The following is a 23,764-nucleotide window of genomic DNA, read 5'->3' as shown; positions in this document are numbered from 1 at the left end:
CACGAACATGTGTTAAACTGTCAGAGCCATGGGAAATGCACTACTATGTTCAGCTCCTGTCCTCCTGCACTGAGGTTATTGTCTGTCTCTCTGTTTGCTTCAGTAAGAATGTCACCTGGCTGACATTGGAATTTACAATATTATTTACAATATTAAGTTCCCTCAGGAACGTTCTATAGTTATGCCTTCTCCATCCCCTCTGTTCAGTCTTCCTAACGCTATCCAGTGGCTCCAAATTGAAAGCCATCACAATTCTCTTAGTTCTACTTTATTCAGAAGGAGCCAAATTAAGTTATTGTGTCTGGAGGAGCATAATAACGTTGTTCACTTCATCAGCTGCATCAACATCCCATGACAAATGCAATGCCACCTGTTACACCTCATGAAATAGTTCAAAGTCATGTTTTTCTCCACTACATTTATTGGAAAAAGTGTTGCTTAAATTAGAAACGGGTCACTCAGTTAAATTTGCAGTGGTTTGGATATTCCCTGTAATGTTGTCTCTGGCTGGAACAAGCTTTTACTTGGAATTATAAAATATTTTTTTTACCAATCAAACAATTCACATGGACATGCATCTCAAAGGATGATAGTGGATTGTGCGTCCGTGTTACCTCTGCATGCTTTTCATTTGCGAACAAACACACTCCTACTGAGTCACGAGACGCTCCTGTAGTCTATCAACCGAAGAGCGCGCGAAGCTGGAGGCAGCGAAGAGGATGTGTGCGTCTCTTCAAACGGGCTTGATTGCGTGTTTGCGAATGTTTTGAACGAGGGTGGATTTCTTACACTTTAAAACATCCAAGATCACACCTTCTACTGAATTGAATGCTTACGAGTCCCGATAATTCTGATGGAATTATGTTGACAATTCTGTCATATCATTTATTTTGCAAATATCTTTGATCGCGACACTATTAGCTTGCTCTAATTATAACGTTGTTACTTTAGGCTCCTTATTCAGTATATGCTACTACTGTCAACTGGAATACACAAAGGAACAAGGTGGAATAGTTTTTCTTCGTCCTATTTCTGTTCCGCAACCCACAGAAGACCTGCTGTTGTAGGCCTATGTGTTTCAAGTAATGGAAGAGAGGTGTTTAATTTTTTGACAATCAAATGTCATAGTCAAAACGTACAGGACTGAGAGGGTAAGTTCAGCTGTCTTTTTGCTTGCGTGTATAATGCATTTGTATAGTATATTGGCATCGATGGGATGCCCTGCGAACAACCACATTGAACGTTTGAGGAAATTAATGGCTTTAGCCAAATTCAGTTATTACCAGCAGTTGATATCATATTCATTTGATAATAAACTAATACATAATTAAATTAACCATCAAATGTATATAATTGCTTTGCTGACTTTGTTGTTAGACTCTGGATTTGTGTCGATTTAGATTCTGCTACATTTTTTGCTTTACTGCCATGAACGTCAGAATAAGTCAACCTGGCCTCAGGGTAAGATTTATTATGTAAATCGGACTCACTCTATTTAGTATTACACATTACATAATGAATGGAATAGCAGTCATACAATATCCTATGAATTACAGGACGTATAGTATGTACACATTGGATGACTTAAGTTATCATATTTGGAGGACATAAACTCAGCAAAAAAAGAAACGTCCCTTTTTCAGGACCCTTTCTTTCAAAGATAATTTGTAAAAATGCAAATAACTTCACAGATCTTAATTGTAAAGGTTTAAACACTGTTTCCCATGCTTGTTCAATGAACCATAAACAATTAATGAACATGCACCTGTGGATCAGCCGTTAAGTCACTAACAACTTACAGACGGTAGGCATTTAAGTTCACAGTTATGAAAATTTAGGACACTAAAGAGGCCTTTCTACTGACTCTGAAAAACACCAAAAGAACGATACCCAGGGTTCCTGCTCATCTGCATGAACATGCCTTAGGCATGCTGATCATCCTCGCAGTGGCAGACCACGTGTAACAACACCTGCACAGGATCGGTACATCTGAACATCACACCTGCGGGACAGGTACAGGATGGCAACAACAACTGCCCGAGTTACACCAGGAATGCACAATCCCTCCATCAGTGCTCAGAATGTCCGCAAAAGGCTGAGAGAGCCTGGACTGAGGGCTTGTAGGCCTATTGTAAGGCAGGTCCTCACTAGGCATCACAACAACGTCACCTATGGGCACAAACCCACCGTCGCTGGACCAGACAGGACTGGCAAAAAGTGCTCTTCACTGACGAGTCGTGGTTTTGTCTCACCAGGGGTGATGGTCGGATTCACGTTTATCGTCGAAGGAATGAGCGTTATACCGAGGCCTGTACTCTGGAGCGGGATCGATTTGGAGGTGGAGGGTCTGTCATGGTCTGGGCAGTGTGTCACAGCATCATCAGACTGAGCTTGTTGTCATTGCAGGAAATCTCAACGCTGTATGTTACAGGGAAGACATCCTCCTCCGTCATGTGGTACCCTTCCTGCAGGCTCATCCTGACATGACCCTCCAGCATGACAATGCCACCAGCCATACTGCTCGTACTGTGCATGATTTCCTGCAAGACAGGAATGTCAGTGTTCTGCCATGGCCAGCGAAGAGCCCGGATCTCAATCCCATTGAGCACGTCTGGGACTTATTGGATCGGAGGGTGAGGGCTAGGGCCATTCCCTCCAGAAATGTCCGGGAACTTGCAGGTGCCTTGATGGAAGAGTGGAGTAACATCTCACAGCAAGAACTGGCAAATCTGGTGCAGTCAATGAGGAGGAGATGCACTGCAGTACTTAATGCAGCTGGTGGCCACACCGGATACTGACTGTTACTTTTGATTTTGACCCCCCCTTTGTTCAGGGACACATTATTAAATTTCTGTTAGTCACATGTCTGTGGAATTTGTTCAGATTATGTCTCAGTTGTTGAATCTTGTTATGTTCATACAAATATTTACACGTTAAGTTTGCTGAAAATAAACGCAGTTGACAGTGAGAGGATGTTTCCTTTCTTGCTGAGTTTAGTATTATACTATGTATAATACTTTAGTATTATATTATGTCTTTCTCTGAGACCAGGTTGCTTTGTGCCTGCTAACAACAAAGGAGAATTACAGGAGAATTTACATTGGTGGTTTTAAAAATGCAAAAAAAGTGTTATAGCTTTATTTAACTAGGCAAGTCAGTTATGAACAAATTCTTATTTACATTTTTCGTATATATGTACTTTTTTAAATGTTACATTTTTATTTTGGAGTGGCAGTCCACAATTAAATACAATATGAACTGAATATGCAAGTTAAGTTATATGAGAGCCCCCACCACCCCTCACTAACGAAAAAATGACAACATAAATACAAATGTTGACACACAAAAAAACATATTATACTTATTGGAGGTGCAAAGATGTAAATAAATGACCAAACGTCTGTCCAGTGAGTCCAGTCTGCATGAAGTAGTTTTCCCACTAGCAACCAAACCATTCACCCAACCATTACTGATCTGTGTCCCTGTCTCTGTCCACTGCCTCCCCAAAATGTAGATAAGGGGTAATCAATGTTATCTAATCTAACCTGTCTAGGTGAGTGAGATTGCCTAGCACTAGCAGCGATGTCTCAACTGTACTACCGGAGGACAGACAACTCCTCCTACAGGGACCGGATCCCTCTGAGGATTGTCAGGGCCGAGTCTGAACTGTCTGGCCTGGAAAGGAACTACCTGGGAGCAGTGGAGAAAGGAGACTACGCCTCAGTCAAACAGGCTCTAGAGGTAGGGATGCAGGGCGGAGAGGAAAAGGGGAGGGAGGAAGGGAGGGGATGGTGGAGACTATGCCTCAGTCAAACAGGCTCTAGAGGTAGGGATACAGGGCGGAGAGGAAAAGGGGAGGGAGGAAGGGAGGGGATGGTGGAGACTATGCCTCAGTCAAACAGGCTCTAGAGGTAGGGATGCAGGGCGGAGAGGCAAAGGGGAGGGAGGAAGGGAGGGGATGGTGGAGACTATGCCTCAGTCAAACAGGCTCTAGAGGTAGGGATGCAGGGCGGAGAGGCAAAGGGGAGGCAGGAAGGGAGGGGATGGTGGAGACTATGCCTCAGTCAAACAGGCTCTAGAGGTAGGGATACAGGGCGGAGAGGAAAAGGGGAGGGAGGAAGGGAGGGGATGGTGGAGACTATGCCTCAGTCAAACAGGCTCTAGAGGTAGGGATGAAGGGCGGAGAGGCAAAGGGGAGGCAGGAAGGGAGGGGATGGTGGAGACTATGCCTCAGTCAAACAGGCTCTAGAGGTAGGGATGCAGGGCGGAGAGGAAAAGGGGAGGGAGGAAGGGAGGGGATGGTGGAGACTATGCCTCAGTCAAACAGGCTCTAGAGGTAGGGATGCAGGGCGGAGAGGAAAAGGGGAGGGAGGAAGGGAGGGGATGGTGGAGACTATGCCTCAGTCAAACAGGCTCTAGAGGTAGGGATGCAGGGCGGAGAGGAAAAGGGGAGGCAGGAAGGGAGGGGATGGTGGAGACTATGCCTCAGTCAAACAGGCTCTAGAGGTAGGGATGCAGGGCGGAGAGGCAAAGGGGAGGCAGGAAGGGAGGGGATGGTGGAGACTATGCCTCAGTCAAACAGGCTCTAGAGGTAGGGATGCAGGGCGGAGAGGAAAAGGGGAGGGAGGAAGGGAGGGGATGGTGGAGACTATGCCTCAGTCAAACAGGCTCTAGAGGTAGGGATGCAGGGCAGGGAGGGAAAGGGGAGGGAGGAAGGGAGGGGATGGTGGAGAAAGGAGACTATGCCTCAGTCAAACGGTCTCTGGAAGTAGGGAAGAAGGAAGGAGAGGGAGGGATGAGGGAGGGAGGGAGGGAGGGAGGGAGGGAGGGAGGGAGGGAGGGAGGGAGGGAGGGAGGGAGGGAGGGAGGGAGGGAGGGAGAGGTGGAGAGAGGGAGGAAGGGAGGGGGAGATTAAGTAGGTAGGAGAAAGCATACTATACTTCCATCAAACAAGCTCTAGTGGTAGGGATGGAGGGAGTAGAGGGATGGGAGATGGAGAAAGGTAAGAGGTGAGGGAGGGAAGAGAAGGGAGGGAGAGGGGAGGGAGGTAGGAAGGGAGGGAGTGAAAGGAAAGGAGGAAGGAATGGAGAGAGACAGGAAAGGGGAGGGAGGGAGGGACAGGAAGAGGGGAGGGATGGAGGGATAAATAAGTCTCAGTTCAAGTACAATATCAATAAACATGATACAATTTGCTATCTTGATACCGTAAAACTAAGTAATCATCCATTGTCACCCCCCCCCCCCCCCCCCCCCCCGCTTGTAGGAGGCAGAGATATACTTCCGGATCAACATTAACTGTATAGACCCTTTGGGCCGCACAGCTCTGCTGATCGCTATAGAGAATGAGAACCTGGAGATTATAGAGCTGCTGCTCACCTATAACGTGTACGTCGGTGATGCTCTCCTACACGCCATCCGTAAAGAGGTGGTGGGGGCCGTGGAACTGCTGCTCAACCACAAGAAGCCCAGCGGGGAGAAACAGGTAGGATAGTTACAGCGTGCTTCCCAAATGGCACCCTGTTGTTGAGTGTTGGCTATAGTCACTTGGTGGAGGGGTGACTAGCCTACATTCACCTGCATACAGCACACTGTCCTTGTGTTATCACATACCAATAGGCTACCTGCTTTACTGGTCTTGAGAAAGGCCTTAGACCTGACATGTCGACATAGAACAGTCTCTACTATATGCCCTGTTGTTTTTCCTGTGCATTACACTAGCACATGCCCTACCAGGCACATACTCATTCCTATAAGGATACATTTTTTAACAACCTTTTTTTAAAACCTTTATTTAACCAGGCAAGTCACTTAAGAACAAATTCCTATTTACAATGACGGCCTACCAAAAGGCAAAAGGCCTCCTGCGGGGACAGGGGATTCAAAATTTAAATAAATGTAATAAAAATATAGGACAAAACACACATCACAACAAGAGAGACAACACAACACTACATAAAGAGAGACCCAAGACAACAGCATGGTAGCAACACCTGACAACACAGCATGGTAGCAACACAACATAACAACAACATGGTAGCAACACAACATGGCAGCAGCACAAAACATGGTACAAACATTTGTCTTGTCTTTACTATCATTAAATGAGACTTAGTTTTTATCAAATATTCTCTGTAATTAGTATTACGCGGTTAAACTGATTAATCATGTAACTGTAATTAACTAGGAAGTCGGGCACCAAGGAAAATATTCAGATTACAAAGTTATAATTTTCCTAATATAACTTTTCAGATATTTGAATATCTGATCAATAGTCTTCTGATTAATGACTTATTTATTTTACCTCACGTTAGTCTCATTCCAAACGTCGTAAATTGTTGGTTATCTGCACGAACCCAGTCTTCACTATGAGTCATCCATACATCAATTGTCTTAAATAATTGATTTATTAACTAACTAAACAATCACAGAAGTGCACACACAAACAAACAGAGTAAAAATGGTTACAAGAAATTATAGGGGAATGTGCCCTAGTGGGCTAAACTGGCATGGCGGCTTGTTAGACAAAAAAGGAAGTGGGGGTCGACTGAGAAGTCCCTACAGAGTTGATAATTATAACGATTGAAATGCTAATCCTTTGCACATGAACGCTCACTCATTCGGGAACAATTGCAATCAATATATATATTTACGCTCCATGTGTCGTCTTGATCGCTGTTGATAAGTTAGTTTCTGTTAGAGAGTTTCCGTCTTCTCTCTCTCTCTCTCTCTCTCTCTCTGTCGTGGGTAGTTCAGAGTGACATTCATTCATGTTGTTGTAGAATGGGTGTCTCTGCGGTTGTCGTTCTTCGCATTCAATGATACCGAATTCCTATCTGCAGACTAGTAATTCATATCAAAGACTTGTTCTTATTCTGTCGGTATCGATAGTCTAAGAGTTTAACCATGTGGTATGGTTAAAAGATTCAGCAATCGTCTCAACCTTTGTCCTCTCGTAATGGAGAAAAACACAGTCTAGTGAGAATTTCTCAAAGTTGGGGTTTTATTCAGGAGTTGCAGCAAAGGGCCTGTCCCAGGATGCCCGACCCTAACTGGGCTCATGGGCGGTCCTCTGATTTAGTTAAACTCAAAAGGGAATTGGAGTTTTCTTCATTAAACAGTCCAGAATCACATTACACAATTTTACAAACAGTATCATCCTCACTCATTCATCTTATACAACAATTAGATGTAAACCTCATATCTGAGGCTATTATATAAACAGCGTTATGGTAATGTGGCCACACCGTCTCCCATGAGCTTCACCAAAATGTAACAAACAGACCAGTTCATAGCTGGATTCTTCACCGATCTTTTATACCTTCTCCGGAACATAAATGTTGTTCGGACCTCAAGTTCTGTGAGGTGGAAGAAATTCCTTTGTTCTCTATGAAACTTCACTCTGTCTCTATACTGTGTGGCCATGAGGCAGGGTCTTCCCTAGGAATTTACGACCTCTCTGACCACAGCAGCCTGGTTGTAGGAGCAGAGAGAGGGGGATGGTGCTCGTTGTACCCAAAGAGGGCAACGTCATGACAACAGTGTTATGGTAATGTGGCCGCACCATCTCCCATGAGCCCCACAAAATTGCACCAAACGAACCAGTTCGTAGCTGGATTCTTCACTGATCTTTTATACCTTCTCCGGAACATAAATGTTATTCGGACCTCAAGATCTGTGAGGTAGAAGAAATTCCTTTGTTTTCTATGAAAATTCGCTCTGTCTCTATACTGTGGCCATGAGGAGATAATCTCCTCCAGGAATTTATGACCTCTCTCTGACCACAGCAGCCTAGGTGTAGGAGGCAGGGAGAGGGGGATGGGGCTTGCTGTACCCAAAGAGGGCAACGTCATGACACATTATTGGGCACAGACAACAGCACAAAGGGCAAGAAGGTAGAGACAACAATAATTCACGCAAAGCAGCCACAACTGTCATTAAGAGTGTCCATGATTGAGTCTTTGAATGAAGAAATTGAGATAAAACTGTCCAGTTTGAGTGTTTGTTGCAGCTCGTTCCAGTCGCTAGCTGCAGTGAACTGAAAAGAAGCGCTTTGGGGACCTTTAACAGAATGTGACTGGCAGAACGGGTGTTGTATGTGGAGGATGAAGGCTGCAATAGATGTCTCAGATAGAGGGGAGTGAGGCCTAAGAGGGTTTTATAAATAAGCATCAACCAGTGGGTCTTGCAACAGGTATACAGAGATGACCAGTTTACAGAGGAGTATAGAGTGCAGTGATGTGTCCTATAAGGAGCGTTAGTGGCAAAGCTGATGGCCGAATGGTAAAGAACAACTTCAACCCTATTTTATTTTTAAGGGGATAGATCAGCTAAGAAATTAGCAGATTTAAGTGTATCAAATTAGATTACTTGCAACTAATACCCCCACCCCCTTTTTCTATATAATGCCCCTACCCCAATTTCCCCTGGTTTTCCCCTCAGTGGAAAACATACAAATTCAAGTCTAACTTTCAACTGAGAGAAAATTTGCATGTGCAATTTACAAGTGTTTCTCCATGCTATTACACGCTGGATATTTGAACCATATAATGTTTGTGAATTACATATTTTTCCTCCTCTCCTCTTGCTTCTGCACATAATTCCCTTTTCACTTCTCTCTCTGTATGTGTTGGTCTACTCTAATTAACAGGTTCTCTCAGAACTGCAATGAGATAAGCTACTATGGGCGATTTACACATTTTCCCCATTCACTTGCACTCTGGATATTTGAACCATAATTCTTACAGTATATTCTCCACAGCATCTCTTCTACACATAATTGCCTCTTCTCTTCCATCTCTGTGTTGATCTTGGTTGTATCCCAAAATGGAACCCTATTCCATATTTAGTGCACACCACCCTATAGGCCCATATCAAAATATAGTGCACTATATAGGGAATAGGGTGCCATTGAGACTTAGCCAGGTGAACAGAGGTATGCTAAAACAGACAGGGTCTCCCTGAGGTCTGAAGGAGAAAGCTTAACTCTGCTCGTCGCTTTATTTAAATCACAGCTGATCCACTAGACTAGATCGTCCTCCCCACATCTCCTAGCCCTCATGTGACTCCTCTATTTACAGTTTGTTTATTTATACACTCTCTTAGTAATATGTTATTCATCTGATTTAAATTTCTGTTGACCTCTTTAGCAAACGAGTCAATAGGCATGTACTGTCTTTCATCTGTATAGGCTACTGATTTGTGTATACCGTGATACATCTGTAGCCTATTGACGACATCTTATTATGTGAAACTGTGAAAAGGTTATTTCCTGGGTTGGCAGGTAGCCTATTGGTTAAGATCCCTGGGACAGTAACTGTAAAGGTTGTTGGTTCAAATCCCTGAGAGGTGAAAAATCTGTAGATTTGCACCTGAGCAAAGTACTTAAGCCCAGTTGCTATGGATAAGAGTGTCTAAAATGAAATCAAACTGAACTTTCCTACTGGTGTTAGGAAACAGGCTGTGAGTACTATGACAACAAAATGGGCCCACAGCCTACAAAGATATGGACACTCTCCCCATCAGAACTTAGAGAACACTGGCAATGCCATCTACAAGGGAGCTCAAGGTATTTCTATCTGGTGTGATAGAAAAATTACATATTTACCTGATTTCTTTGATATTAATGGTTAACAATTCATATTTAACTAATAGTAAGACATTTCTGTTCTACTAATGCTGTGTTTTTATGGTTTCCACTCAAGTTCCCTGGAAGAGTTTAGAACAAGCCCTCATTGTCTCATAATCATCCTGGCATCCCGTGCAGATAACCAGGGTGGAACCATCCATGACTAAGCATTCTTAGTATCAGCCTTTTAACAAACAGCGTCATCTAGTGGTTGACTAGTCTCATTATTGCAATAATTAATTGGTATTAAATAAAGATGATTGCTTGAAGAAATGACAAAGTCTCTCTCACTTCATTAGAATATTCCACCATGCTCTGAAGGGGAGAGAATATTAGAATATTGGCTTTGCTCTCTGAAGGGGAGAGTACACATATGTGGGTGGGGAGCGAGGGAGCTCCAAGAAGCGGCAACACACTAGGACACTAGGAAAATAGCGTCACTCGAATGACAGATAATTGGGCAATTGCGAACAAGTATTTAGCGGCTGTACACGCGTTTAAAACAGTAACAATATTGTCATGTCATAATTAGGCCTAACTAAAGAGCGCACAAGTGAGAGAGGTGCTGTGGCCATCACAGAAACGACCAGGCAAAACTCTTTCCAACAGATTATACAATATATTGAATTATAATATTAGGCTATTTGAACTCAACCATTTATCTTGAAAATATATATTTCAGTGGCTATTACTCTCGTTTGCAGAGGGACAAAAATACAACATTAAAAGTAACTGGAAGACAAACACAGTCCTGAAATGCAAACAACTTCATTAAATTACAGCGTGTATTATCAAGGTTACATTTATGTTTTAGCTAGGACAGAAATAGAACAGAATACAGTAGGTCTGACACACAAACACACTCTGAAACACTTTGGATTCAACTGAGGCCCTTTTAACTAGATGGACAAGAACGCATAGAGCCACCCATGCAGTTAGCTATTGAGACAATGTCTACATACACCATACTGTATTACATCTGAATTAGGATTCTGTCCCTCCATCAGATGGAGAGAGAGAGAGAGGAGTGTAATAGAAGAGTGTATTTGCTCCCTCTAATCTTTCTATCAGAGGAGATTGTGGCATCTGTCTACTGTATCTCCACCTCTCTTTCTCGATCTCCACCTCTCTTTATCCATCTCTACTGTATCTCCATCTCTCTTTCTCCATCTCTACTGTATCTCCACCTCTCTTTCTCCATCTCTACTGTATCTCCACCTCTCTTTCACCATCTCTACTGTATCTCCACCTCTCTTTTTCCATCTCTACTGTATCTCCATCTCTCTTTCTCCATCTCTCTTTCTCCATCTCTCTTTCTCCACCTATCTTTCTCCACCTCTCTTTATCCATCTCTACTGTATCTCCACCTCTCTTTTTCCACCTCTCTTCTCCATCTCTCATGTATCTCCACCTCTCTTTCGCCACCTCTCTTTCTCCACCTCTACTGTATCTCCACCTCTATTTTTCCACCTCTCTTCTCCATCTCTATTGTATCTCCACCTCTCTTTCTCCATCTCTACTGTATCTCCACCTCTCTTTCTCCATCTCTACTGTATCTCCACCTCTCTTTCTCCATCTCTCTTTCTCCATCTCTCTTTCTCCACCTATCTTTCTTCACCTCTCTTTCTCCATCTCTACTGTATCTGCACCTCTCTTTTTCTACCTCTCTTCTCCATCTCTACTGTATCTCCACCTCTCTTTATCCATCTCTACTGTATCTCCACCTCTCTTTCTCCATCTCTCTTTCTCCACCTCTCTTCTCCATCTCTACTGTATCTCCACCTCTCTTTATCCATCTCTACTGTATCTCCACCTCTCTTTCTCCATCTCCACCTCTCTTGCTCCATCCCTACTGTATCTCCACCTCTCTTTCTCCATCCTTACTGTATCTCCATCTCTCTTTCTCGATCTCTACTGTATATCCACCTCTCTTTTTCCACCTCTCTTCTCCATCTCTACTGTATCTCCATCTCTCTTTCTCCATCTCTACTGTATCTCCATCTCTCTTTCTCCATCTCTACTGTATCTCCATCTCTCTTTCTCATCTCTCTTTCTCCATCTCTACTGTATCTCCACCTCTCTTTCTCCACCTATCTTTCTCCACCTCTCTTTATCCATCTCTACTGTATATCCACCTCTCTTTTTCCACCTCTCTTCTCCATCTCCATCTCTCTTTCTCCATCTCTCTTTCTCCATCTCTACTGTATCTCCACCTCTCTTTCTCCACCTCTCTTCTCCATCTCTACTGTATCTCCACCTCTCTTTTTCCACCTCTCTTCTCCATCTCTACAGTATCTCCACCTCTCTTTTTCCACCTCTCTTCTCCATCTCTACTGTATCTCCACCTCTCTTTCTCCACCTCTCTTCTCCATCTGTACTGTATCTCCACCTCTCTTTCTCAATCTCTCTTTCTCCACCTCTCTTTCTCCATCTCTACTGTATCTCCACCTCTATTTCTCCATCTCTCTTTCTCCAACTCTATTTCTCCACCTCTCTTTCTCCACCTATCTTTCTCCACCTCTCTTTCTCCATCTCTACTGGATCACCACCTCTCTTTTTCCACCTCTCTTCTCCATCTCTACTGTATCTCCATCTCTCTTTTTCCACCTCTCTTCTCCATCTCTACTATATTTCCACCTCTCTTTCTCCATCTCTACTGGATCACCACCTCTCTTTTTCCACCTCTCTTCTCCATCTCTACTGTATCTCCATCTCTCTTTTTCCACCTCTCTTCTCCATCTCCATCTCTCTTTCTCCATCTCTCTTTCTCCATCTCTACTGTATCTCCACCTCTCTTTCTCCACCTCTCTTCTCCATCTCTACTGTATCTCCACCTCTCTTTTTCCACCTCTCTTCTCCATCTCTACTGTATCTCCACCTCTCTTTTTCCACCTCTCTTCTCCATCTCTACTGTATCTCCACCTCTCTTTCTCCACCTCTCTTCTCCATCTGTACTGTATCTCCACCTCTCTTTCTCAATCTCTCTTTCTCCACCTCTCTTTCTCCATCTCTACTGTATCTCCACCTCTATTTCTCCATCTCTCTTTCTCCAACTCTATTTCTCCACCTCTCTTTCTCCACCTATCTTTCTCCACCTCTCTTTCTCCATCTCTACTGGATCACCACCTCTCTTTTTCCACCTCTCTTCTCCATCTCTACTGTATCTCCATCTCTCTTTTTCCACCTCTCTTCTCCATCTCTACTATATTTCCACCTCTCTTTCTCCATCTCTACTGTATCTCCATCTCTCTTTCTCCACCTCTCTTTCTCAATCTCTACTGTATCTCCACCTCTATTTCTCCATCTCTCTTTCTCCAACTCTCTTTCTCCACCTCTCTTTCTCCACCTATCTTTCTCCACCTCTCTTTCTCCATCTCTACTGGATCTCCACCTCTCTTTTTCCACATCTCTTCTCCATCTCTACTGTATCTCCATCTCTCTTTTTCCACCTCTCTTCTCCCTCTACTGTATCTCCACCTCTCTTTCTCCACCTCTCTTCTCCATCTCTACTGTATCTCCACCTCTCTTTAACCATCTCTACTGTATCTCCACCTCTCTTTCTCCATCTCTCTTTCTCCACCTCTCTTCTCCATCTCTACTGTATCTCCACCTCTCTTCATCCATCTCTACTGCATCTCCACCTCTCTTGCTCCATCTCTACTGTATCTCCACCTCTCTTTTTCCATCTCTACTGTATCTCCATCTCTCTTTCTCCATCTCTCTTTCTCCACCTCTCTTTCTCCACCTATCTTTCTCACCTATCTTTATCCATCTCTACTGTATCTCCACCTCTCTTTTTCCACCTCTCTTCTCCATCTCTACTGTATCTCCACCTCTTTCTCCATCTCTACTGTATCTCCACCTCTCTTTCTCCATCTCTACTGTATCTCCACCTCTATTTCTCCATCTCTCTTTCTCCATCTCTCTTTCTCCATCTCTCTTTCTCCATCTTTACTGTATCTCCACCTCTCTTTTTCCACCTCTCTTCTCCATCTCTACTGTATCTCCACCTCTCTTTTTCCACCTCTCTTCTCCATCTCTACTGTATCTCCACCTCTCTTTCTCCATCTCTACTGTATCTCCACCTCTCTTTCACCATCTCTACTGTATCTCCACCTCTCTTTCTCCATCTCTACTGTATCTCCATCTCTCTTTCTCCATCTCTCTTTCTCCATCTCTCTTTCTCCACCTCTCTTTCACCACCTCTCTTTAACCATCTCTACTGTATCTCCAACTCTCTTTTTCCACCTCTCTTCTCCATCTCTACTGTATCTCCACCTCTCTTTCTCCATCTGTACTGTATCTCCACCTCTCTTTTTCCACTTCTCTTCTCATCTCTACTGTATCTCCACCTCTCTTTTTCCACCTCTCTTCTCCATCTCTACTGTATCGCCACCTCTCTTTCTCCACCTCTCTTCTCCATCTCTACTGTTTCCCCACCTCTCTTTTTCCACCTCTCTTCTCCATCTCTACTGTATCTCCACCTCTCTTTCTCCATCTCTACTGTATCTCCACCTCTCTTTTTCCACTTCTCTTCTCATCTCTACTGTATCTCCACCTCTCTTTTTCCACCTCTCTTCTCCATCTCTACTGTATCTCCACCTCTCTTTCTCCACCTCTCTTCTCCATCTCTACTGTTTCCCCACCTCTCTTTTTCCACCTCTCTTCTCCATCTCTACTGTATCTCCACCTCTCTTTCTCCACCTCTCTTCTCCATCTCTACTGTATCTCCACCTCTCTTTCTCCATCTCTACTGTATCTCCACCTATCTTTCTCCATCTCTACTGTATCTCCACCTATCTTTCTCCATCTCCACCTCTCTTTCTCCATCTCTACTGTATCTCCACCTATCTTTCGCCATCCCCACCTCTCTTTCTCCACCTCTCTTTCTCCACCTCTCTTTCTCCATCTCTAATGTATCTCCACCTATCTTTCGCCATCCCCACCTCTCTTTCTCCACCTCTCTTTCTCCACCTCTCTTTCTCCATCTCTACTGTATCTCCACCTATCTTTCTCCACCTCTCTTCTCCATCTCTACTGTATCTCCACCTCTCTTTCTCCATCTCCACCTCTCTTTCTCCATCTCTACTGTATCTCCACCTATCTTTCTCCACCTCTCTTTTTCCACCTCTCTTCTCCATCTCTACTGTATCTCCACCTCTCTTTCTCCACCTCTCTTCTCCATCTCTACTGTATCTCCACCTCTCTTTCTCCATCTCTAATGTATCTCCACCTCTCTTTCTCCATCTCTCTTTCTCCATCTCTAATGTATCTCCACCTCTCTTCTCCATCTCTACTGTATCTCCACCTCTCTTTCTCCATCTCTACTGTATCTCCACCTCTCTTTCACCATCTCTACTGTATCTCCACCTCTCTTTCTCCATCTCTACTGTATCTCCATCTCTCTTTCTCCATCTCTCTTTCTCCATCTCTCTTTCTCCACCTCTCTTTCACCACCTCTCTTTAACCATCTCTACTGTATCTCAACTCTCTTTTTCCACCTCTCTTCTCCATCTCTACTGTATCTCCACCTCTCTTTCTCCATCTCTACTGTATCTCCACCTCTCTTTTTCCACTTCTCTTCTCATCTCTACTGTATCTCCACCTCTCTTTTTCCACCTCTCTTCTCCATCTCTACTGTATCTCCACCTCTCTTTCTCCACCTCTCTTCTCCATCTCTACTGTTTCCCCACCTCTCTTTTTCCACCTCTCTTCTCCATCTCTACTGTATCTCCACCTCTCTTTCTCCATCTCTACTGTATCTCCACCTCTCTTTTTCCACTTCTCTTCTCATCTCTACTGTATCTCCACCTCTCTTTTTCCACCTCTCTTCTCCATCTCTACTGTATCTCCACCTCTCTTTCTCCACCTCTCTTCTCCATCTCTACTGTTTCCCCACCTCTCTTTTTCCACCTCTCTTCTCCATCTCTACTGTATCTCCACCTCTCTTTCTCCATCTCTACTGTATCTCCACCTCTCTTTTTCCACTTCTCTTCTCATCTCTACTGTATCTCCACCTCTCTTTTTCCACCTCTCTTCTCCATCTCTACTGTATCTCCACCTCTCTTTCTCCACCTCTCTTCTCCATCTCTACTGTTTCCCCACCTCTCTTTTTCCACCTCTCTTCTCCATCTCTACTGTATCCCCACCTCTCTTTCTCCACCTCTCTTCTCCATCTCTACTGTATCTCCACCTCTCTTTCTCCATCTCTACTGTATCTCCACCTATCTTTCTCCATCTCTACTGTATCTCCACCTATCTTTCTCCATCTCCACCTCTCTTTCTCCATCTCTACTGTATCTCCACCTATCTTTCGCCATCCCCACCTCTCTTTCTCCACCTCTCTTTCTCCATCTCTAATGTATCTCCACCTATCTTTCGCCATCCCCACCTCTCTTTCTCCACCTCTCTTTCTCCACCTCTCTTTCTCCATCTCTACTGTATCTCCACCTATCTTTCTCCACCTCTCTTCTCCATCTCTACTGTATCTCCACCTCTCTTTCTCCATCTCCACCTCTCTTTCTCCATCTCTACTGTATCTCCACCTATCTTTCTCCACCTCTCTTTTTCCACCTCTCTTCTCCATCTCTACTGTATCTCCACCTCTCTTTCTCCACCTCTCTTCTCCATCTCTACTGTATCTCCACCTCTCTTTCTCCATCTCTAATGTATCTCCACCTCTCTTTCTCCATCTCTCTTTCTCCATCTCTAATGTATCTCCACCTCTCTTCTCCATCTCTACTGTATCTCCACCTCTCTTTCTCCATCTCTACTGTATCTCCACCTCTCTTTCACCATCTCTACTGTATCTCCACCTCTCTTTCTCCATCTCTACTGTATCTGCATCTCTCTTTCTCCATCTCTCTTTCTCCATCTCTCTTTCTCCACCTCTCTTTCACCACCTCTCTTTAACCATCTCTACTGTATCTCCAACTCTCTTTTTCCACCTCTCTTCTCCATCTCTACTGTATCTCCACCTCTCTTTCTCCATCTCTACTGTATCTCCACCTCTCTTTTTCCACTTCTCTTCTCATCTCTACTGTATCTCCACCTCTCTTTTTCCACCTCTCTTCTCCATCTCTACTGTATCTCCACCTCTCTTTCTCCACCTCTCTTCTCCATCTCTACTGTTTCCCCACCTCTCTTTTTCCACCTCTCTTCTCCATCTCTACTGTATCTCCACCTCTCTTTCTCCATCTCTACTGTATCTCCACCTCTCTTTTTCCACTTCTCTTCTCATCTCTACTGTATCTCCACCTCTCTTTTTCCACCTCTCTTCTCCATCTCTACTGTATCTCCACCTCTCTTTCTCCACCTCTCTTCTCCATCTCTACTGTTTCCCCACCTCTCTTTTTCCACCTCTCTTCTCCATCTCTACTGTATCTCCACCTCTCTTTCTCCACCTCTCTTCTCCATCTCTACTGTATCTCCACCTCTCTTTCTCCATCTCTACTGTATCTCCACCTATCTTTCTCCATCTCTACTGTATCTCCACCTATCTTTCTCCATCTCCACCTCTCTTTCTCCATCTCTACTGTATCTCCACCTATCTTTCGCCATCCCCACCTCTCTTTCTCCACCTCTCTTTCTCCACCTCTCTTTCTCCATCTCTAATGTATCTCCACCTATCTTTCGCCATCCCCACCTCTCTTTCTCCACCTCTCTTTCTCCACCTCTCTTTCTCCATCTCTACTGTATCTCCACCTATCTTTCTCCACCTCTCTTCTCCATCTCTACTGTATCTCCACCTCTCTTTCTCCATCTCCACCTCTCTTTCTCCATCTCTACTGTATCTCCACCTATCTTTCTCCACCTCTCTTTTTCCACCTCTCTTCTCCATCTCTACTGTATCTCCACCTCTCTTTCTCCACCTCTCTTCTCCATCTCTACTGTATCTCCACCTCTCTTTCTCCATCTCTAATGTATCTCCACCTCTCTTTCTCCATCTCTCTTTCTCCATCTCCACCTCTCTTTCTCCATCTCTACTGTATCTCCACCTATCTTTCTCCATCTCTACTGTATCTCCACCTATCTTTCTCCATCTCCACCTCTCTTTCTCCATCTCTACTGTATCTCCACCTATCTTTCTCCATCTCCACCTCTCTTTCTCCATCTTCACCTCTCTTGCTCCATCTCTACTGTATCTCCACCTCTCTTGCTCCATCTCCACCTCTCTCTCTCCATCTCTACTGTATCTCCACCTCTCTTTCTCCATCTCTACTGTATCTCCACCTCTCTTGCTCCATCTCTACTGTATCTCCACCTCTCTTTCTCCATCTCTACTGTATCTCCACCTATCTTTCTCCATCTCCACCTCTCTTTCTCCATATCCACCTCTCTTACTCCATCTCTACTGTATCTCCACCTATCTTTCTCCATCTCCACCTCTCTTTCGCCATCTCTACTGTATCTCCACCTATCTTTCTCCATCTCCACCTCTCTTTCTACATCTCTACTGTATCTCCACCTCTCTTTCTCCATCTCCACCTCTCTTTCTCCACCTCTCTTTCTCCATCTCTACTGTATCTCCACCTATCTTTCTCCATCTCCACCTCTCTTTCTCCATCTCCACCTATCTTGCTCCATCTCTACTGTATCTCCACCTATCTTTCTCCATCTCCACCTCTCTTTCTCCATCTCTACTGTATCTCCACCTATCTTTTTCCATCTCCACCTCTCTTTCTCCATCTCTACTGCATCTCCACCTCTCTTTCTCCATCTCTACTGTATCTCCACCTCTCTTTCTCCATCTCCACCTCTCTTTCTCCATCTCTACTGTATCTCCACCTATCTTTCTCCGTCTCCACCTCTCTTTGTCCATCTCTACTGTATCTCCACCTATCTTTCTCCATCTCCACCTCTCTTGCTCCATCTCCACCTCTCTTGCTCCATCTCTACTGTATCTCCACCTATCTTTCTCCGTCTCCACCTCTCTTTGTCCATCTCTACTGTATCTCCACCTATCTTTCTCCATCTCCACCTCTCTTTCTCCACCTCTCTTTCTCCATCTCTACTGTATCTCCACCTCTCTTTCTTCATCTCTTTTTCTCCACCTCTCTTTATCCATCTCTTCTGCGGGAGTTTAGAGATAATGATAGTAAGGTCAGACTCCATCTCAACAACATGACCTAACTGGCAGCGATACTAGTCATTGTTTCAACATCACTTTGTTATGCAAACACATTATCTGGACCACACACAAATGCACGCACACTATCAGGAACATCATAAATCAATGACAAGAAGACCTGTGGTTTACGGGAACATCACTTAGATCTGAGTTGTTGCAGTAAAGGGAACAGTAATTTAATCATGTTAGCTAGTATTTCCTCGTACTGTAAGTGAAGTGGTCACTCAAGTGCCTCTTTCCTTATCATCTCCTCCCAGAGGGAGACCAATCAGACTGTGGCTGTGACCCAAATGGGATCCTATTCCCTATATAGTGCACTACTTTTGACCAGAGCCCTATGATGGTGCCATTTGGGACGCACGTTAAATGATTAAACCCTGTCAATCAGGCAATCAAATTGATTTATAAAGCAGATGTCATGAAGTGCTGTTACAGAAACTCAGCCAAACACCTCATAGAAAAAAAACAATGCAGATATGTAGAAGCATGGTGGCTAGGAAAAACTCCCTAGAAAGGCAGAAACCTAGGAATAAACCTAGAGAGGAACGAGGCTCTGAGGGGTGGCCAGTCCTATTCTGGCTGTGTCCGGTGGAGATTATAAGAGTACATGGTAATTAAGTATGGTAATTAAGGCCAGATCATTCTTCAAGATGTTCAAACGTTCATAGATGACCAGCAGGTACAATAATAATCACAGTGGTTATAGAGGGATAAACGTTAGTTGGCTTTTCATAGCCGAGCATTCAGAGGTTTAGACAGAAGGTGCAGATGATAGAGAGAGAGCGAGAGAGAGAGGGAGAAAAAAATGTGGAAACACCAGGTCAGGGACAAGGTAGCACATCCAGTGAACAGGTCAGGGTTCCATAGCCGCAGGTAGAACAGCAAAAACTGGATCAGCAGCACAACCAGATGGACTGGGGACGGGAACGGGGACAGCCAGGAGTCGCCAAGCCAAGTAGCCCTGAGGCATGGTCCTAAGGCTCAGGTCCTCTGGGAAGAGAGAAAGAGAGCAAAAGAGAGATGGAACAAGTAGAGGGAGCATACAGTACTTAAGATAAAAAAGGACACCAGATAACACAGGAGAATTACACCAGACAGACTGACGCTAGCCCCTGGCATATAGACTACTGCAGCATAGATACTGGACATTGAGACTGAGGCCACATCCGACGATACCCCGGGACAGGGCTAACGAGGCAGGATGTAACCCTACCCACTTTGCCAAAGCACAGCCCACACACTACCAGAGGGATATCAATAGCCCACCAACTTATTACCCCTGAGACAAGGTGGAGTATGGCCCATGAAGATCTCGCTCAGCCCGAGGGGGTGCAGAATCGGATAGGAAGATCATGTCAGTGTCTCAACCCACTCAAGTCAAGTATAGCGATATTCAATGTGATGCACCTTCCTAGGGACGGCATGGGAGAGCACTAGCAAGAGAGTGACTCATATGTTCAGAGGCAGATAATCCCATTGGAGAGAGGGGAGCCAGCCAGGCAGAGACAGCAAGGGTGGTTCGTCACTCCAGTGCCTTGCCATTCACGTTCGAACCCCTGGGCCAGACTTTACTCAATCATAGAACCTACTGAAGAGATGAGTCTTCATTAATTACCGTCTCTCACATGGATCAGCAGACCTTTCCATAAAATGTAGCTCTATAGGAGAAAGCCCTGCCTCTAGCTGTTTGCTTAGAAATTCTAGAAACAATAAGGAGACATCCGTCTTGTGAGCTTACATGTAGGTATGTACGGCAGAACCAAATTGGAGAGATAGGTAGGAGCAAGTCCATGTAATGCTTTATAGGTTATCAGTAAAACATTGAATCAGCCCTTGCCTTGACAGGATGCCAGAGGTTTGTGCTGGAGTAATATGATCAAATGTTTTGGTTCTAGTTAAGATCTTAGCAGCCGTATTTAACAATAGCTGAAGTTTATTTAGTGCATTATCCGGGTAGCCGGAGAGTAGAGTATTGCAGTAGTCTAATCTTGAAGTGACAAAAGCATGGATTAGCTTTTCGGCATAATTTTTGGACTAAAAGTTTCATATTTTTGCTATAATACGAAGATGAAAAAAAGCTGCTCTCTAAATATTTTTCATATGTTCGTCAAAAGAGAGATCAGGGTACAGAGTAACACCAAGATCCTTCACAGTTTTATTTGAGATGACTGTACAACCATCAATATGAACTGTCAGATGAAACAGCAGATCTCTTTGTTTCGTGGGACCTTTAACTAGCATCTCTGTTTTTTCCGTGTTTAAAAGTTTTTAAAAATTCCTTAGGTCTGAAACACAGTCTTCCAGGGTAGGCAATTTTGGGGCTTCACCACGTTTCATTGAAATGTACAGCTGTGTATCTGTTGACATTATGTTTCCGAATAACATCACCAAAAGGTAGCATATATATAGTGAAAACAATAGTGATCCTAAAGCAGATCCTTGCATAGCTGGTCCTCTGTAATAGAGCAGCTGGTCCTCTGTAATCAACACACAGACACACAGACACACAGACACACACACACACACACACACACACACACACACACACACACACACACACACACACACACACACACACACACCCACACACACACACACACATAAACAGCTTCTTCTCAAGTAAATCCTAAACTCTATTGTATTGGTTCATAAAGGAGGCATTTTGGTAGTATTGATATTGATAATACTACGATGTTGTTATGAATTCAGTTTTGTCTAATTCAGTTTTCCTTCTTCAATCGATTTCTGGATTGAACACAACTTTTGTCACTTGCCCACCATCATCCCTATCTGACTATGACCCATATTTATCTCTTCCCCGCCTTCTCCCCAGGTTCCTCCCATCCTATTGGACAAGCAGTTCTCTGACTTCACTCCTGACATCACACCCATCATCCTAGCAGCTCACACCAACAACTATGAGATCATCAAACTGCTGGTGCAGAAGGGGGTGTCTGTGCCCCAGCCACATGAGGTGGGTCTGAATCAGGATATATGCTACACAAAGGTTTAGTACTATGGTCAATTATAAAATACTACATGCTACAGTATGATATAGTATGTAATGTAGTACAGTACAATAGTCACAGCAGGCTACACTACACTATACAGTATGATACAATAGTAGAGTACAGTATGATAGTTACAATACTGCCCTCCGTCCCCTAACTCTGTTCCAGGTGCGCTGTAACTGCATGGAGTGCGTGTCCAGCTCTGATGTGGATAGTCTTCGTCACTCCCGCTCACGTCTCAACATCTACAAGGCCCTGGCCAGCCCATCACTCATAGCCCTCTCCAGTGAAGACCCTTTCCTCACAGCCTTCCAGCTCTCCTGGGAACTGCAGGAACTCAGCAAGGTGGGGGTTTCAACAGATATTTGCTAAGTTTATTTAATTTAATTAAATTGAGCTGGAGGATGAGTTTGAGTCAAAGAGTGAGGAGTTGTCTCAGCAGTGTACTTTATAAGCAGTTTATGGACTATTAATGTACATACTTAATTCTTATTTGGAACATAAGGCTTCCACAATAGAGTGCCACAGACGCCCATCTTCTGCCTAATAGGAGATGGACGGTGTTCCATGACGGTGTTTATTTGTGCTCGACTTTTAACTAACATTTCCTGACTGTTTCAGGTGGAGAATGAGTTTATGTCGGAGTATGAAGAGTTATCTCAGCAGTGTAAACAGTTTGCCAAGGACCTGTTGGACCAAACCAGAAGTTCCAGAGAACTAGAGCTGATCCTGAACTACAGAGATGACATCAACCCTCTACTGGATGAGAACACCAACGATCTGGCCAGACTCAAACTGGCTATCAAATACAGACAGAAAGAGGTAAGACATAACCAATGTGTTTATTGTAATTTTTCTGCTTGTTGACACTTGGCCAGGTGACTCTCCCTCCCAATGTACAGCTGAGGGTTTTGCATGTTATATTGCAGTGGATAAAGCATGAAGCTAACTGCTGTTATCTTTAAAAAAGGATTGAGAAGTAGTAGCTGGCCGGATTTGGGTGGAGACTTCCTATGGGAGTTGGAATTATGTGATAATCACCAGGCTGTGTCTGAAAATGGCATCCTTCCTTAGTAAAACAACACATTACTGGAGCTACACAACATGACCAAAAGTATGTGGACACCTGTTCGTCGAACATCTCATTCCAAAATCATGGGCATTCATATAGAGTTGGTCCCCTGTTTGCTGCTATAACAGCCTCTACTCTTTTGGGAAAGATTTCCACTAATGTTTGAACATTGCTGCAGGGACAAGCGTCCATTCAGCCACAAGAGCATTAGTGAGGATGGGCGCTAATTTTGGGCGATTAGACATGGCTCGCAGTCTGCATTCCAATTCATCCCAAAGGTATTCGATGGGGTTGAGGTCAGGGCTCTGTGCAGGCCAGTCAAGTTCTTACACACCAATCTCGACAAACCATTTCTGTATGGACCTCACTTTGTGCACGGGGGCATTGTCATGCTAAAACAGTAAAGTCCTTCCCCAAACTGTTGGCAGTAAGTTGGAAGCACAGAATTGTCTAGAATGTCCTTGTATGCTGTAGCGTTAAGATTTCCCTTCACTGGAACTAAGGGGCCTATCCGAAGCATGGAAAATTAGCCCCATGCCATTATTCCTCCTCCATCAAACTTTACAGTTGTACTCTGCATTTGGGCAGGTTGCGTTCTCCTGGCATTCACCAAACCCAGATTGGTCCGTCGGACTCCCAGATAGTGAAGCGGGATTCATCACACCAGAGAACACATTTCCACTGCTCCAGAGTCCAATGGCGGCGAGCTTTACACCAATCCAGCTGACGCTTGGGATTGTGCATGGTGATCTTAGGCTTGTGTGCGGCTGCCCTGCCATGGAAACCCATTTCATGAAGCTCCTGACGAACAGTTCCTGTTCTGATGTTGTTTCCAGATGCAGTTTGGAACTCGGTAGTGTCTGTTGGAACTGAGGACAGACAATTTTTAAAAAGCTATGTTCTTCAGCACTCGGCGGTCCTGTTCT

General features: G+C 44.2%; 1 protein-coding gene across 1 annotated transcript in view; it reads left to right on the top strand.

The window, feature by feature from the left end:
- Positions 1-376: 376 nt before the first annotated feature.
- Positions 377-23,764, top strand: part of LOC110503831 (short transient receptor potential channel 4-like) — a 42,189-nt gene continuing 18,801 nt past the window's right edge. The window contains exons 1-6 of the mRNA XM_021582383.3: positions 377-1,151; positions 3,554-3,741; positions 5,264-5,482; positions 21,589-21,729; positions 21,935-22,111; positions 22,388-22,588. Of these exons, the coding sequence (XP_021438058.3) occupies positions 3,583-3,741; positions 5,264-5,482; positions 21,589-21,729; positions 21,935-22,111; positions 22,388-22,588 (897 nt within the window). The 5' untranslated portion in view covers positions 377-1,151; positions 3,554-3,582. The remainder of the gene's footprint in view (positions 1,152-3,553; positions 3,742-5,263; positions 5,483-21,588; positions 21,730-21,934; positions 22,112-22,387; positions 22,589-23,764) is intronic.

The sequence above is a fragment of the Oncorhynchus mykiss genome, chromosome 24 (genome assembly GCF_057628025.1).
Source record: "Oncorhynchus mykiss isolate SJ-2025 chromosome 24, ASM5762802v1, whole genome shotgun sequence".
Lineage (NCBI taxonomy): Eukaryota > Metazoa > Chordata > Actinopteri > Salmoniformes > Salmonidae > Oncorhynchus > Oncorhynchus mykiss.
This window is presented reverse-complemented; position numbering and strand designations above follow the sequence as displayed.